At 44.7% G+C, this 15,621-nt stretch overlaps 1 protein-coding gene across 25 annotated transcripts in view; it reads right to left on the bottom strand.

Moving 5' to 3' along the window:
• Positions 1–429: 429 nt before the first annotated feature.
• Positions 430–15,621, bottom strand: part of LPIN1 (lipin 1) — a 143,536-nt gene continuing 128,344 nt past the window's right edge. For all 25 annotated transcript variants that reach the window (XM_074012315.1, XM_045369763.2, XM_045369760.3 and 22 more), the window contains 4 exons: positions 12,218–12,370; positions 8,179–8,293; positions 7,271–7,374; positions 430–3,196 (listed from right to left, as the gene is read on the bottom strand). In XM_074012315.1, coding sequence (XP_073868416.1) covers positions 3,037–3,196; positions 7,271–7,374; positions 8,179–8,293; positions 12,218–12,370 — 532 coding nt within the window. In that variant the 3' untranslated portion in view covers positions 430–3,036. The remainder of the gene's footprint in view (positions 3,197–7,270; positions 7,375–8,178; positions 8,294–12,217; positions 12,371–15,621) is intronic.

The raw sequence follows: 15,621 nt of genomic DNA on the forward strand, positions 1-15,621 counted from the left end.
GATTTTGATTCATTCAAAATGAAAAATGAATCTGGGGTTCACCACAGAGAAGAGTCGAAAAAATGAGGACAGCAGATGTGAGGCTGGGGAACCCCCGTGGGCTAAACACGGTTCTAGGTCAGGCCCTGGGAGGCACTTCATGAAATTCACTTGACTGAAACCTCCCTCCTCCTGAATCATCCCACCAGGGCAGGGAGGGATGCCGGGTACAGCCTTCTCGTCTCTTTTCATCTCTCCCATCCCTCCCAAGTGCATAGAGAAGGTTGGTCTTTTACCCATTTAAATCTAAAACATCAGGAAAAACATGTATTCCGAATAGTGAACAATTCATAGCCTGAAGATTTTTTTTAGAATATGCTTGATAACACACCCCAGAAAAATCAACAACTGAGTAACTTCCCAAAAATTATTTAAAATTCACACACCTGATTTTCAGAGAAGTCTTTCATGGGTCTCATTTATTGCAATATTTTCTAGCTTTGCATCCAGTATAACACAATGAAGTATCACAGTGATTTTTATCGTTGCACCAGCATATACAAATACAGATCAAATGTAAATAAAATGTGCTTACAGTGGTGATCCAAACATAAAACTGCAAAGGGAATTCTCTTTGAAAGTGTAATTATTTTTCTCCAATGTACCAGGTATATATTTTTCTCTATGCCAGGTATACATATTTTTCTTCATCACATGTGACAAACATCTGATGACGTGTCACTAAGTGGGATTCATTTCCATAGGGCAACTTTGAAATGTGTGGTCCAAATACAGCATCCCAGCACATGACCTCAGCATCACTGAGTTATAGTCATGGACACAAAGATAAACGAACTTGCATATGCGTGAGTGCAGCCCATATAGAAATCTCACTTTCAGAAGCCAGAAGGCGGGTGTTAATATGCCAGCCTTGCCAGGGCTCACACTGAACTTGACACAGATCTGAGAGTGTGACTTTCTGGAAGGCATGCTCTGTTTCAGGGTGCAGTGATGTGGAAGTTTAAGGTACATCAAAATTCGGGGTCCAAAATTGCATGCTCTGAAAACTCCGCCTGCAGAGTGTGCTGGGGCAGAGGGTTGCCCGACTGCGAACTGCATGGGGGATACGTCCCCCCATTCTCACAGCCAAAGTTCCTCCCAGGTGCAAAGGAGAAACTGTGTGCACCTTCGCAGGCCCATGAGCTTATACTTAGTTCAGAGCAGTTAAAATTCACTCAAATACCCTCATTGCATAAAGAATGAATATAGCCTCTTTAGGTTACTAGTGAACAGGCGCAGAGAAGTTAGTTAAGGCAGGCCAATTTTTTTTTTTGGACACGGATTCTCACACTGTCACCCAGGCTGGAGTGCAGTAGCGCGCTCTCGGCTCACTGCAACCTCAGGCAGGACTATTTTTAATTATTTTTAATATCTCCAAAAGGAATCTGCACATGCACATCCGTGTTTCTACAGAAATCTGCAATCGATGGCAGATCTATGTTTGCCTTTGTGTGTCCACACGAACCATTTGGCAAAGGCATCCAATGCTAACAGGGCCCACCAACTATAACGGAGGCAAAAACTCTGGATTTTCTTTCACAGAAAGAGTAAAATTTCATTCAACTGTTCCATTTTTTGCCTCCCTAACAAGGAAATTTAAATAGGAAAATGTTTCAATCGTTGGAGTAAAACACTCTTTAAAAAAATAATGCTTCGAAAAGTAAAGCAAAATCTTTTACCAAAATAATTCTTTCACTTTTCAAACCGTTCTGTCCACAAGCCAGTGTAATAAACAAGTAAAAGAATCACATTCTGTCAGCTTAAAGAATGCCACTCAAATTATTACTTTTTCACTTGCCCTTAACTTGAGTGGAAAAAGCTAAGGAAAATAAATGACTCATAAATCCCAAAAGAAGATCAGTCTATGAGAAAGAGAGAATAAGGCCCTTTGGATAGTCTAACACATACATCTTTTTAATATATTAATGACAGTGGTATAGAAAGAATATGACTAAAATGCCTACCACAGTAACCTAATCAGAGTAAAACAATAAATAATATCTAAAAGAATACAGTTTAACTTCTTGAAACTATTTTCTTAAAACCAACCAGTTTCTTTGGAGAGCTCTCAATAGAAGTCAGTTATCATTATCATTTGGCATAAGTGCGCTCAAGTCCACATAGTCAGCACCACCTTGCTGGATGGAAGGAAGCTGGCAGTGTCGAACTCATTCAAAATACTGCCTTAGTAATATTTACTATCATTTTACTCTAAGGCGTTGCAAAGTTACCATGAGCTAGATGAAGCGCATTCTAAATAAAATATCTGCCATAGATACATTAAGGCATAAATATTCCAGCCTTGAGCCACAAAAACTGGGGGGAAATATGCCAATTAAATAGACTATCTTTAACTAAAGGAATTAAAGAAAAACTTATCACCTAAAAATGAGACTAGTCAGCAAATACTGTAAGGGGCCCATCCACGAGGCCAAGTCTGAGGCCAGGCCTGGACCCAGTGACGTCCGGATTTCTATCAGAGACCTCAGATCCAGGTCACATGAGCTTTCACAGCCCTCCCCACTGTATTCAGAAGGTGGTGGCACTAACATTGCTATAATGGAAACGCACCCCCTACTTTGCCAAAAACCGTGCCTATCTGGCATTCCTCGACTGACCCTGTCCTAGGCAGGGACAGCCCTCAGACAGCCACCCTCTGCCTAGGTTTCACAGCCCCAAACTGCACGTGAACCAATAGCTACTTGCTGGGGCAGGACAGAAAGGCAGCATCGTAACTGGCATTAAGCCACAACTGAGGAATGCTTTTCACGGTACAAATGCGCCCAACGCCTCGCCTAGAAAGTGCTCCCTTCCCACTTGCTTAGAAATGTCAGCCCCAGGGTGGGGCAGAGGAGAAATGCTTCTCACTTCTCTCCGCTGTCAGGCCAATGACGACGCGCCAGGCTCCCAGGTGGAGCTGTGCACTCCCGGGAGGTTTATCCTTTAATGGGTGACAACCAGGCTCTGCACTGCTGGCAAGAGGCTGCTTGGGACATTTTACGCGGAGGCAGAATGAATGTCCTGGTTTTCAAAAGGTGGCAGTGGCTCTCTCCAAAAGGTGAAGTTACTGAAGGTATCCGAACAGGGAAAGTCTGAAGAATGGCTTCTTTTCAGCAACGGGAAAACGTGGTCAACTACTTCACAGAGTCTCACATACCTGGAAGGAAAGGGACATTGTCACTGCCACTGAGTGACACCAGCTCTGCACCCAGGGCTGTATGTAGAAGTCAAGAGAGATCTACAACCTCAAGGAGCAGAGAGCCTACTTATTGACATGACTGAGGTCATTCTAGAATAATTTGTTATCGATTCATTGAAAATCAGAGATAAAAACGAAGAGTATACAAAGGACGCATCAGAGAAGGCTCTGGGGAAGAGGTGGGTGGGACCCGACTTCACTTGAAGGACAGGTGAAGGGGAGACAGCCAAGCAAAAGACGGCAGGAGGAAGTCAGCATGGCCAAGGGATAGCACCTGCTGCAGGGGTCACATGTGGGACATTGCGGGAAGAATCACACACAAGGCACATCTTTGGAGCACCAGACAGATTGCTTCATTGCGCAGTGAAAAGGAGCTGGGTCCTGCCTGGGGTTAAAGAGACATTAATTTGATGTTCAGCTCTGCCATTTACTAGCTGTGTGATCTTGGGCAAATGGCATAATCTATCTAAGCCAATTTCCTCCACTGTAAAGGAAGGAAAAGAAAAACTAGGCCACAGTTTTAAGGTTAATTAAATAAAATAACATACGCAACATTAAAATCATGTCTACTGGGTGCTCACATGTATCTAAGCGACAAATTATGAACACATCTTAGAGAAAAAAGCCCCAGTTGGCATGACGGTCAAGAGACCTGGGCTCTCCTGCTTGCTGTAACCTTGGACAATTCTCTTGCCCTCTCGGCGCCCTGCATCTTTATAGTGTGTGGAGGTGAATTAGAGCAGGACTTCCCAATGCTTCCTACAACGTTCTCTTGCTCTCTTTTTATTTGCATGCCCAAAAATATGTTGCATGTTAGTTTCTGTGGCTTATACTATGAAAAGAAAGTTGCTATATTGAATATGCATGTTCAGACCTCCAGGCACCTCCCAACTGAGATTCTGGCACACCCAGTCCTCTGCCAGCCATCCCCAGATTCCTCCTTGACAGTCACTGATCCCTGTCTAGTTCCAAATTGCTAAGAACCTAAATTGCATGTTCTGAAGTATAAAATAATGTATTAAATGAGGCTGAGTGTGTCTATTTAATAAAGGACCTCCAAAGGACTTTTGAGAAACAGCGTGCTTGCACAAAATGGAAAAATGATGTCTCCTAATATAAAACCAAGAGTTATGTCTTTCCTGGGGATTCAAACAAACAGACAGATTTTTAAAATACCTCCCGGCTTTAAGGCTTATTTGTCTGAGGTTTGTGGCTGCGGCAGGAGGGCCCCTCCCTGCAGGCTTGACTGCAAGGCTGCGGCGGGCACTGGAACCAAACCCACTCTCACACTCTCTGAGCGGCCAGGCCGAGTGTCATCTGCGCGCCTCCCCCAGACCGACCTCCACACACAGGGCTCCTCCGGAGCAGGCAGAGCTTATGCACAGACGCTCACAAACGAAAGGGAGAAAGAACTGAGCTCCTCCCCCTGTGTGGCCCCATCCATCTGAAGATATTTCAGATGACCGTCCCAGTTCTGAACGACAAGCACCTACTTGGCTCAGAAATAGCTATACCAAGTTCAGTGCCAGAGAAATGTAAGCTCCCTGGGGGAGGAGATTTACTCTCTCAGAGGAACAGCCCCACCTCAGTCCAGGTGTAAAACGACAACATCCCCTGGCAATGAGTAAAGTCTGCAGAGCTCCACCCCAGGCCAAGCCACGGGCGAGGTGTGCATTTTAACCCCAGAGCCTCCGTCCATGCAATGACCTCAGAGGCCACCTAGCCAAACCCTCTCAGACGCTGGAGTCCCTTTTCCATGCACCTCATGGCAAGACCTGCCACGTTCCCATTCCTGGACAGTGTCTCATTGGTTGAAAGTTCTTTTTGATCCTGATATGTTTGGCTGTGTCCCCACCCAAATCTCATCTTAAATTCCCACATGTTGTGGGAGGGACTCAGTGGAAGTTAACTGAATCATGGAGTCAGGTCTTTCTCATGCTGTTCCCGTGATAGTGAATAAGTCGCATGAGATCTGATGGTTTTATAAGGGGGAGTTTCCCTGCACGAGCTCTCCTTCTGCTTGCTGCCATCCATGTAAGACATGACTTGATCCTCCTTGCCTTTGACCACGATGGTGAGGCCTCCCCATTTTTTTTTTTTTAGATGGAGTCTCACTCTGTCACCCAGGCTGGAGGGCAGTAACGCGATCTTGGCTCACTGCAACCTCCGCCTCCTGGGTTCAAGTGATTCTCCTGCCTTCGCCTCCCAAGTAGCTGGGATTACAGGTGCAAGCTGCCATGTCCGGCTAATTTTTTTTTTTTTTTTTGTATTTCTAGTAGAGATGGGGTTTCACCGTGTTGGTCATGCTGGTCCTGAGCTCCTGACCTCAGGTGATCCACCTGCCTCAGCCTCCCAAAGTGCTGGGATTATAGGCGTGAGCTACCGTGCCTGGCCTAAATCCTTTTTCCTGTATAAATTACCCAGCCTTGGGTCCGTGTCTTTATTAGCAGCCTGAAAACAGACTAACACAGAAACCCACTAGGTCCTCTCCAGCCTGGGGAATGAGGGGGGAGCAAGAACGAGACATTGTCACAGTCAGCCACTTAGAATAGAGGAGGCAGCAGAAACTGCAAGGAAGGGTTAAGAAAGAAATCAAGTTCCTCCTGTTTTTCTGCCAATCAGGAAGCAGCCTGACACTGACTCGCTTTCTACAGGAGGGAACAGGGCCTTGGCTCCATCCTCCCCTCTCTGTACAAACCTTGAGGACTGCTTGGGTACTGGCATGACTGTAGGGTTGGAGGAGTCTTGTGGGGCAGCCCCAGGACTCCTGTTAGTCTAGAACTGCCCTCAGTTCTACTGACACTCAGTTAGAATCCAACTGGTGTAAGGACCATCTTGAAAGTAAAAATCTGCCCTAGAGGGAACTTAGCTCTCTATCTATCTAAAATCACAGGAGCTACATGGAGAAAACCAATCCATAGGAATCTCCTAGAACCAAATTCCCCCAGTCTAACTCCTCCAGATAAAGAGGACCCCCTTGAGCTCTCTGGGGTCTCTAAGGCCAGAGGCTTTTTTTTTTTTTTCTTTTGGAGATGGAGTCTTGCTCTGTTGCCCAGGCTGGAGTGCGATGGCACGATCTCGGCTCACAGCAACCTCCGCCTCCCAGGTTCAAGCAGTTCTCCTGCCTCAGCCTCCTGAGTAGCTGGGATTACAGGCATGCACCACCATACCCAGCTAATTTTTCTATTTTTAGTAGAGACAGGGTTTCCCCATGTTGGTGAGGCTGGTCTCTAACTCCCAATCTCAGGTGATCCGCCCGCCTCAGCCTCCCAAAGTACTGGGATTACAGGCGTGAGCCACCGCACCCGGCCTGCCAGAGGCTCTTTTCCAGGTCTGCACAGACAAGACCAGAAGAGGTGTAGTCTCTGAAATGGACAAGGCAGGAAGACAAGGGTCTGCCTGGGCTGACGTCACCCAGTGGGCCCACCTCCCAACAACGTGGAATGAGGAAGTGCTCTCCATTCTAAGAAGTTAGGAACTCGACGGGGACAGGATAAAGTCAAGAGTGATTCCAAGTACACAAGCATGCCTCATTAGAAAGAGTAATCCCATTTAGCCCACTGACTCAGGAAAACTGGGCTTTGACCAAAAAATATGAGGGGAATTCTTAACAATTACACAGCAATGTCTCTGGTAAGAAACATTTGGTATGTGAAGAGATATACAGTTCCTCATCTTTAAATATAGCTTCACATATTTCAGTTTGGTTACATTTCTCATTCACATTCTAGGCTTTCAAACCTAACTTGGCAAATCTAAACTACTAGTTTTCAAATTCATTCAATTCCATTCTGTAGCAGAATTTAACCACGAGTTTAAATTTTAGACCCAGAGGGGATCTGATTCAATTCCAGCTATCTAAAAATTATGTTTTGGACAAAATACAAGGAGTTGAAATACACTTCTTCATTATAAGAATTAGAGATTAACATCCAGGCAGCAAAAGGGAAGAGGTACACCACGAACTGGGAAGCGCCATTTTAAGATAATGGTACTGATATAATAATCACATAAAACATGTACAATACTCACGATGAGATGTTGGTCTTCGCATGTTCCTGTACCAGCTCTCCTTTAGGGTTGACGGTAAATATTCTATTCAAAGACACTCCTACTTGCTTGTATGAATACACATCCTATATGTGGAAAAGGCGATTTAAAGTGTTCATTAGAAAAAAAGAGTTCATTGTAAAAACAAGTCCATGGTATTTCTGATTTGATGAAATATCAAATTTTCATTAACCAGAGCTCTACCTCAAAGTGGTGCAGTGAAAGAATATCCTTTGATGGGAAACTGTTCAATTAGTTTTGCTCTCTGGGCCTCAACTCCCTCATCTGTTCAAGGACTGAGTTAAAGAAAAGACAACCTATCACGTCGCGCAATTCTAACATTCCTTCAGGTTATTCTCTGACCCATATTCCTACTTCATGAAAATCTCCCATAACTTTCAAAAGTAGGACTTTCCGATGGAGCAGTTAGTACCCAACTATATTCTCTAGAATACTTAGCTTTCTAGTAAATTTGGGCATACGTGCAAAATCTCAAAGCGCTTCTTTCATGATACGAGACAACACTAGACGTGAGATGCTAAATTCATCATCATGGTTAGGACTAATTTTGCGGTTCCCTTCTGGTAGAAAGAACCTAATCCGATTAAATGTTCTCGCTTTACTGTTTTAATGAATAATTTGGAATTTGGAGTTTTAAGTCCCACATCTCAAGCTTCGACCCACCTGCCAACCTTCGAAGAACCCTGGAGGCCATAAGACAATTTGTAATCCCCTTCCCTTTAGATGTAGGCAAGTGGCTCTTCACCCGCCTACTGCTTCTGGGATGAGAATCTGACTCTACATATAGTTCTAGGATAGGGCTTTCAGATGACAGCAACCAGAAAAGGCAGTCATTTCAAGGGTTTTTCCATACCCAAACTACTACTTACAGCCGGTCGGTTTCCAAAAGCAGCATAAAACGGTTCTGTATTGGGGAAAAACAGGTTTTTGATGTCTGTCAAACACTGGACTTTAAACTTTTCTGGCTTCTTTTCAATCACTTCTCTGTTAAACAAATAAATAATAGATTAACATGAGAGGCTAAGCTTCCTTTAGCATCAAACTGTTTTTAGCTGACAAAGCTGCCACAACACTATGAAAACTCAAATCTTCAAAAGTTTAGTGTGTGTCAGGCAGTTCAGACATCCCAGAAAAGCACGAGATGGAAAGTAAACCCATACTTTCAAGTCTTTCTACAAAGAAAACACCAAGGATGAGCCATTTCACCAAGAGTTCTCCTGGTCACCCAGGAAACAAAGAATGACAGAGCATAAAAACAAAAAGGAACATCTCTAAATTAATTCGATAAGGCTAGTATAACCTTAAAAACAAAACCTAAAAAAGAAAAGTATGGGCAAAGTATGGACCAATCTTATTTGGAATATAAGTGCAAAAATTCTAAAATATATATGTGTGTGTGTGTGTGTGTGTGTATGCACAAATTGTAGCAATGTATAAAAGCTGGGTTTATTCCAGGAATGAAATAGCAATTTAATATTTAAAATCAATATAATATAACACATTATCAGGTTAAAAGAGAAAAGTATGATCATCTCAACAGATACAAAAAGGGTATTTGATACCAGTTCCCTCCCAACTTCAAATTCATTTTAAAAAATATTTAAATTTAAAAAGAGGATTTGATACAAGTTAACATCTAATCCAGATGAGAACTCCAACCAGGAATGGAAGGGAATGCTAAAAAACCTAGAGTGAACATCTTATTAACAGTGAAATAATGATGGTCTGTATCACCATGGCAATTCACTGCTGTACTGCCTGCCCTATCAAATGCAATAACGTAAGAAAAATAAATAAAAGTTATATATATTAGAGAGAATTAGGGGGAAAAACTGTCATCACAAAAAACAAATATGCACATTAAAAAGCTGAACCTACACATGAATTACCAGAATTTAAAAAGGCTCTAATAAGGTTAACAAGTCAATGCACAAAAAAAAAAAATCAATGTACAAAAACTAATCACATTTTCATGCATCTGAAACAAGTAGAAAAGGTAATTGTGTAAATGGTATTTTAAATTAAATTTTAAAATATAAAATGTCTAGAAATAAACCTAACAGAAGATGTGCCAGACCTTTATGGCTAAAATTATAAAACTTTACTAAAATATATTAGGAAAGACCTACACAAATGAAGAAATAGACTATACTCTTGGATTGGAAGATCCGATATAATTTTGAGATATTAAGTCTTCCTAAATTGCTCTACAGATTCGCTGCAATTTCAGTCAAACTCATAACAGAGTCTTGGGTGTTTTGATGCAATTTGAGTCTAGAAGCTACGAAACGAGCAGCAAGCCAGGCCTAGCACTTCCGATGCTGGGAAGGTGAGGAGCTTCTGAGCTGTGGGAGACGGGACACTATGGCCTTGGCCAATTCGTCCAGGCCTTTGCCAGTGGAACAAAACAGAAAGCCCCAAAACAGAACCACACATTCACAGATGCTTGCTTTATGACCACAATGGCATCTCGGAGCAGCAAGGACAGGGCAGTCTTTTTAGCACGTGGTGCTGGGACAAATGAATATCCATGTAGGAAAAAAAGATTACATTGCACCCGCACTTCATTCTACCTAAATAAATCCATTCTTAGTGGATTATAGACCCAAATGTGAAAGCAACACCTTCAGATAAAATACAGGATTGTCTTCATGCCCACAGGTCAGAGAAGACTTTGGTAATACACAAAAAGCACAACTACAGAGGAAACAATACGCTCAATGACATAAAACTAAGTTTATTTTCATCAAAAGCTATGAACTGGGAAAAGATACCCACAGCACTCCTGACAAAGGCTAAGTGATCGCCGTCCTGTGCTGAGGGCTTTTTTCTGCCCACTGCACCGCACGCATATCCACCCACTATATTCCCCTCCTTCATCCTAATTCAAAACCTAGCGGTAGAATCACAACTGCACCTAGTCAAAGAGTTGTGCTAAGGAAGGTCATTTGTGTGCCCATCAATGATAGACTGGATAAAGAAAATGTGGCACATATACACCACGGAATACTATGCAGCCATAAAAAAGAATGAGCTCATGTCCTTTGCAGGGACGTGGATGAAGCTGGCAGCCATCATTCTCAGCAAACTAACACAGGAACAGAAAACCAAACACTGCGTGTTCTCACTCATAAGTGGGAGTTGAACAATGAGAACACATGGACACAGGGAGGGGAACATTACATACCGGGGCCTATCAGGGGGTGAGGGGGCAAGGGGAGGGAGAGCATTAGGACAAATACCTAATACATGTGGGGCTTAAAACCTGGATGACAGGCTGAGGAGTGCAGCAAACCACTATGGCACATGTATACCTATGTAAAAAACCTGCACTTTCTGCACATGTATCCCAGAATTTAGAGTAAAATTAAAAAAAAAAAAAAAAAGGGAAGGTCATTTGCGTCAGGGCAGACTTGGCTAGCAATTCTAGAGAACTCCACGGGACAGCTAGCACATGGAATGGCTGTGGCTTGATGGCAGCCCTGGGAAGGACCAGGCTGGTGGCCATTTGCCACAGGAGCACTTTGGCCTTCCAAGAGGACATACCAACTATGTGATTTAGGGTCTTCAAAATAATTCCTTCCAGGGAAAAAGCAATATACCTTGGACAATGATATTTAAATAAGAAAATGAGAAAAGGATCACTTTAAATGTATAGATAGCGTTAGGATGTCAGAGTAACAATGTCGACTTTTTGCTTGGCCTAGCAAAGCCTTACTACTTAACACAGGCTGATGAATGGCTTGTTGCAAATTGTCAGCATAGCCTAGGGACACAATTTCATTAAAATATCAGGATTTCTATGGAGATCAATGCTGTTACGATAGCTCTGAGGACTTGAAATACACTAGGTTGTGCCTGACTTTTCTCCCCTAGAACGTGCGTGTCTTCATTTGAGATCCTTTACTATAGGAAAAAAGCTACTGCTTACACAAAACAACGCCGTGATGGAAAAGGTACCTACAGAGCTAAAGGAAAATACACAAGAATCAACACGGCATTGGGGGCCCATTTAGATTCTACCATTGTTTGCATGATTAGCAGCAGCAAACAGTTCATGTGGTCTTCAAATTCAGGCAGAATCACACCAATGACATTCATAAAGACCAAGTCTATGATAGTTACAATCAGCCTTCAGCAGGGCCCAACGTCCCATGGTTGACCACAATAGATTTTGCTTTGAGAGGTGTCTAGTAAATTGCCCTGGGCCTCCAACTACAGGGACATCCAGGGTTTCCTTCCTCCAACTACAGGGACATCCAGTGTTTTCTTCCTCCAATTCCATGGGGCCAGAGTTAGTCTCGCTTAGCTACCTTGATACGGTCCAGTAGATGAAGGGAGGAAGGCAATCAGAAATTGGCTAGTGGTCTGTTAGAGGACCCTTAAAACGAGCAGTGCTCCCAGAACTCTAAGACAGAAAATAACAAGTATGATGGGTGGCAAAAGCCAGGTGGATGATGGTGGTTGGTAGACGGGCCACTTAAGGATCCCTAAGGAGATGAGATAGAGGCTCATTGTCCAAGGGACATTAAGATTCAGCCAGGCTACTCAAGAAGAGATGGAGCAGGAGCGTGACCCAGAAAGAGGGGAACAGCACGTGCAAAGGCTCCAAGCAGAGACAATTGTCTGGGAGACACAGACTGAGATGTAGAGACGAGAGGAGGGGAGGCACGGGCCATGAGGAGCCACCAGGCGCCAAGCTCCTGAGTCTGGACTTGGCCTGAAAGCCGTGAGGAGCCAATGCAGATGTGGACCTGTGTTTGGAATGATTTTCCTGGTGCCAGCTACGGAGCATGGATATTGGTTGGAGAAGACCAGTGAGGAAGCTATTCTTACAAAAATTGCAGTTAGGAAGAGAGAGGGTCTGAACAGCCCCACAGATGTAGGTGTAGGGAGCAGGCCTGGTACCTGTGCAGGGCAGAGAAGAGGCTGCTGGGACTCAGCAGCAGAGGCCCCTGGGGCAGCACCGTGCCCCTCTCGTTGACCCAGTGCAGGTAGCCCCGCGTCATGTCCGCCATCCCGATGGCACGGGCAGAGCAGTAGAGAAATTTATATCCGTTCCTGAAAGACATAAAACATTCATATTTCATGGCATCAGAAAATGGAAACTTTTTGCATTCACAAATCCTGATCCAGATCTGTTCTGAAGAATGGCACTGTTTCAAGTTCCCCCACATACAAAAGTCCACATTCTACAAAATCTTGCTTGCAATTGAGAAATAAGCTTAAATACATTTCACTGTAATTCACTAAGCACTTTTGCATTCCCCACTTTGTTTAATCCTCAGGAGAACATGGCTGGATGAGTATTTTCCCCTGGTTTTACTGCTATGGAAACTGAGGTTCAGATGGATGAAACTGGTTCACCTGCCTGTGCCTGAGCCCTTCGTACTCCCCCTGGTCCCAGCTCTTGGCTACAGCCCCTGAGACAAGTCCACAGCCACCTGCCAATTCACACACTTTGCTCCAGCATTTGCTTCATTCGCTCCTACACACACCCCATTAAATTCCTCCTCTCTTTTGGGTAATTCACATCAGCACATAAATATTCTGCAATCTCTCATTTCATCCTAAAAACAAGCCAAGCCAGAACAACCACACACACACACACACACACACACACACACACGTGCACGCGCACACACGCCAAAACGTCCTTAGTCTCTCTCTGGCTAAGATACCATTTCTCTGTTCCCTTTTGTAGTAAAATTCTTCCAAAAAGCTGAGTATACGCATACGCATTGAGTCCACTTCTTCACCTTCCTTCCTCTCCTCACTCCCAGCAGACTCTCATTCTCTCGTTCCCTTCCTTGCTGTCCCTGCACAGGTCACCTTGATGCCCATCTTGCCAAACCCAGGTATCAACTCTCAATTCGTGTAGGAATGGACTCCCCAGTAGCCTCTGCCTCGGGGGTTCGTTTCTTCTCCAGAAGCACCTGAGTCACTCAGCCCCCAGGACTCCACAGCGTCCGGGTGTTCACCTCTTCAGCAGCCACCCCTTCCTAGATACGGCGGCTCGACTGCTCCCATCTGCACTACAAGTCTCAAAACGTACAAGCGCCCAGGGTCTCAGGCCTCATCTCTCCTTACCCACTACACTCCCTAGAGGATCTGGGGATCTCACCCACTTCCACGGCTCCAAATGCCATGTCTAGACTGAAGCAACATAACTATTCTATGAATGCAACTTTGTTGCATTAGCAGGACTCCATCTCACTTTTTTTTTTTTTTTTTTTTTTTGAGAGAGCCTTGCTCTGTCCCCCAAGCTGGAGAGCAGTGGCGCAATCTTGGCTCACTGCAACCTCTGTCTCCCAGGTTCAAGCAATTCTCCTGCCTCAGCCTCCCAAGTAGCTGGGATTGCAGGCGTGCACCACCACGCCTGGCTAATTTTTGTATTTTTTGTAGGGAGCGAGTTTCACCATGTTGGCCAGGGTGGTCCCAAACTCCTGACCTCAGGTGATCCACCTGCCTTGGCCTCCCAAAATGCTGGGATTACAGGCATGAGCCACTGAGCCCGGCCCCATTTCACTTTTTTTTAACCATCAAAAATTTAGTGTCTAGAATGAAATGTGCTCTAAGTATAAAAACTTGGTATCAAGTTTCAAAGTCTATTATAAAAAAAAGAAGGTATGATATATTTCATTAATCGTTTTCATATTGATTATATATCTAAGTGATATCATTTTGAATATGTTGGATTAAGTAAAATATATTATTCAAAAATTTTTAAACACTATCTATACACTGATATCTCCCAAACGCATGGACCCCGTCCAGACCCCTCTCCCAAGCTGCAGCTACTATGAACTCCACATTATGCCCACTGTGCAGTACAGGTTCACTGCGGACCCCATAGTACTCATCATACTCCAAAATGGGTGCCTCCAAAACCACACACCACGGCAGCTCCTCCCCAACTCACCCCGAGACTCCTCAGGAGCCCGCGTGGCAAGTAGCAAGTGGCAAGTGGCACTCTCCTAAGCCAGGGGTGACGTCAAACCCTCAGGGGCCCCACTGGTGTCTCCTTGCCCTCAGCCCCCATGCCATACAATCAGCAGGTCCTCTCTGCTCCACCGCCGACGGCCACCCAAACCACCCCTCAGCACCACCCAGTGCTCCCACCACGCCCACACTGCACAGCCTCCTGGCCTCCGTTGCTGCGACAATCTTGAATGACTTCCCTGCTGCTATCCCGACTCCACGTGGTGCTCTAAGAAAACGTAAAGCGTAGCCCACTCACACTCAGAACCCTCCCGAGGCTGCACCTCTCGCAGACATCGTCCAAACCCTTCACTGTGGCCTGTAAGACCAAGAAGACCTGGCCCCCACCTTTCTCTCCAACCCCAACCCCATCTGCAATGACTTCCAACTCCTCATTCCTGGCAAACCACACAGGTGTTCCCATCCTTCCTCCAACTCGCCACACTCATCTGTGCCGGCACCTGCCTATGCCGTTCCTCCTGCCTGGAACACCTTTCCCCCAGTCTGCAGGGACTGCTCACACCCTCACCTCATCTAGGTCTCCGCTGGATCTCGCCTCTCCAGAGGGCCCTTCCCTTGACCTCCCCTACACGATGAAACACACACCCCCTCACTCCTCACCCAGGCACTGGCCCTCGCTCTGCCTTCCCTCTCCTCCTAGCACTGATCACTAATACGACGTTACAGTCCCTTATTCAACTGTATCTCTCATTCATCCATAAACTCCATGAGGACAGGGACTTTGTCCCATTTTTTGCTACAACCCCAGTACCAAAAACAGTGCTTGACTTGTAGCAGACACTTAGTGAATATTTGCTGAATGAGTGAATAAACTACCCGCTTCCTATCCAACGTATTGCTCTACCATAAATATTTTATAATGGCCAATGGACTTGTTTCAAAAACTGCTCAATAATATGTTCTTTAAAACTAAGAAACAGGAAAGTTTTAAGACAAAAAGAATCTAGACATAACAGCTTATCTGGAATACAGGGATGCATCTGAAAATTACAGTCTTTTTAATTTCTTTTCTTTCTCTCTCTCTTTTTTGAGACAGAGTCTCGCTCTGTCACCAGGCTGGAGTATAGTGGCACGATCTCAGCTCACTGCTACCCCCGCCTCCCAGGTTCAAGCGATTCTCCTGTCTCAGCCTCCTGAGTAGCTGGGACCACAGGCATGCAACACCACACCTGGCTAATTTTTTGTATTTTTAGTAGAGACGGGGTTTCACTATATCGGCCAGGATGGTATCAATCTCTTGACCTCGTGATCTGCCCACCTTGGCCTCCCAAAGTGCTGGGACTACAAACGTGAGCCTCCGCACCCGGTCA

The sequence above is a fragment of the Macaca fascicularis genome, chromosome 13 (genome assembly GCF_037993035.2).
Source record: "Macaca fascicularis isolate 582-1 chromosome 13, T2T-MFA8v1.1".
Taxonomy (NCBI): domain Eukaryota; kingdom Metazoa; phylum Chordata; class Mammalia; order Primates; family Cercopithecidae; genus Macaca; species Macaca fascicularis.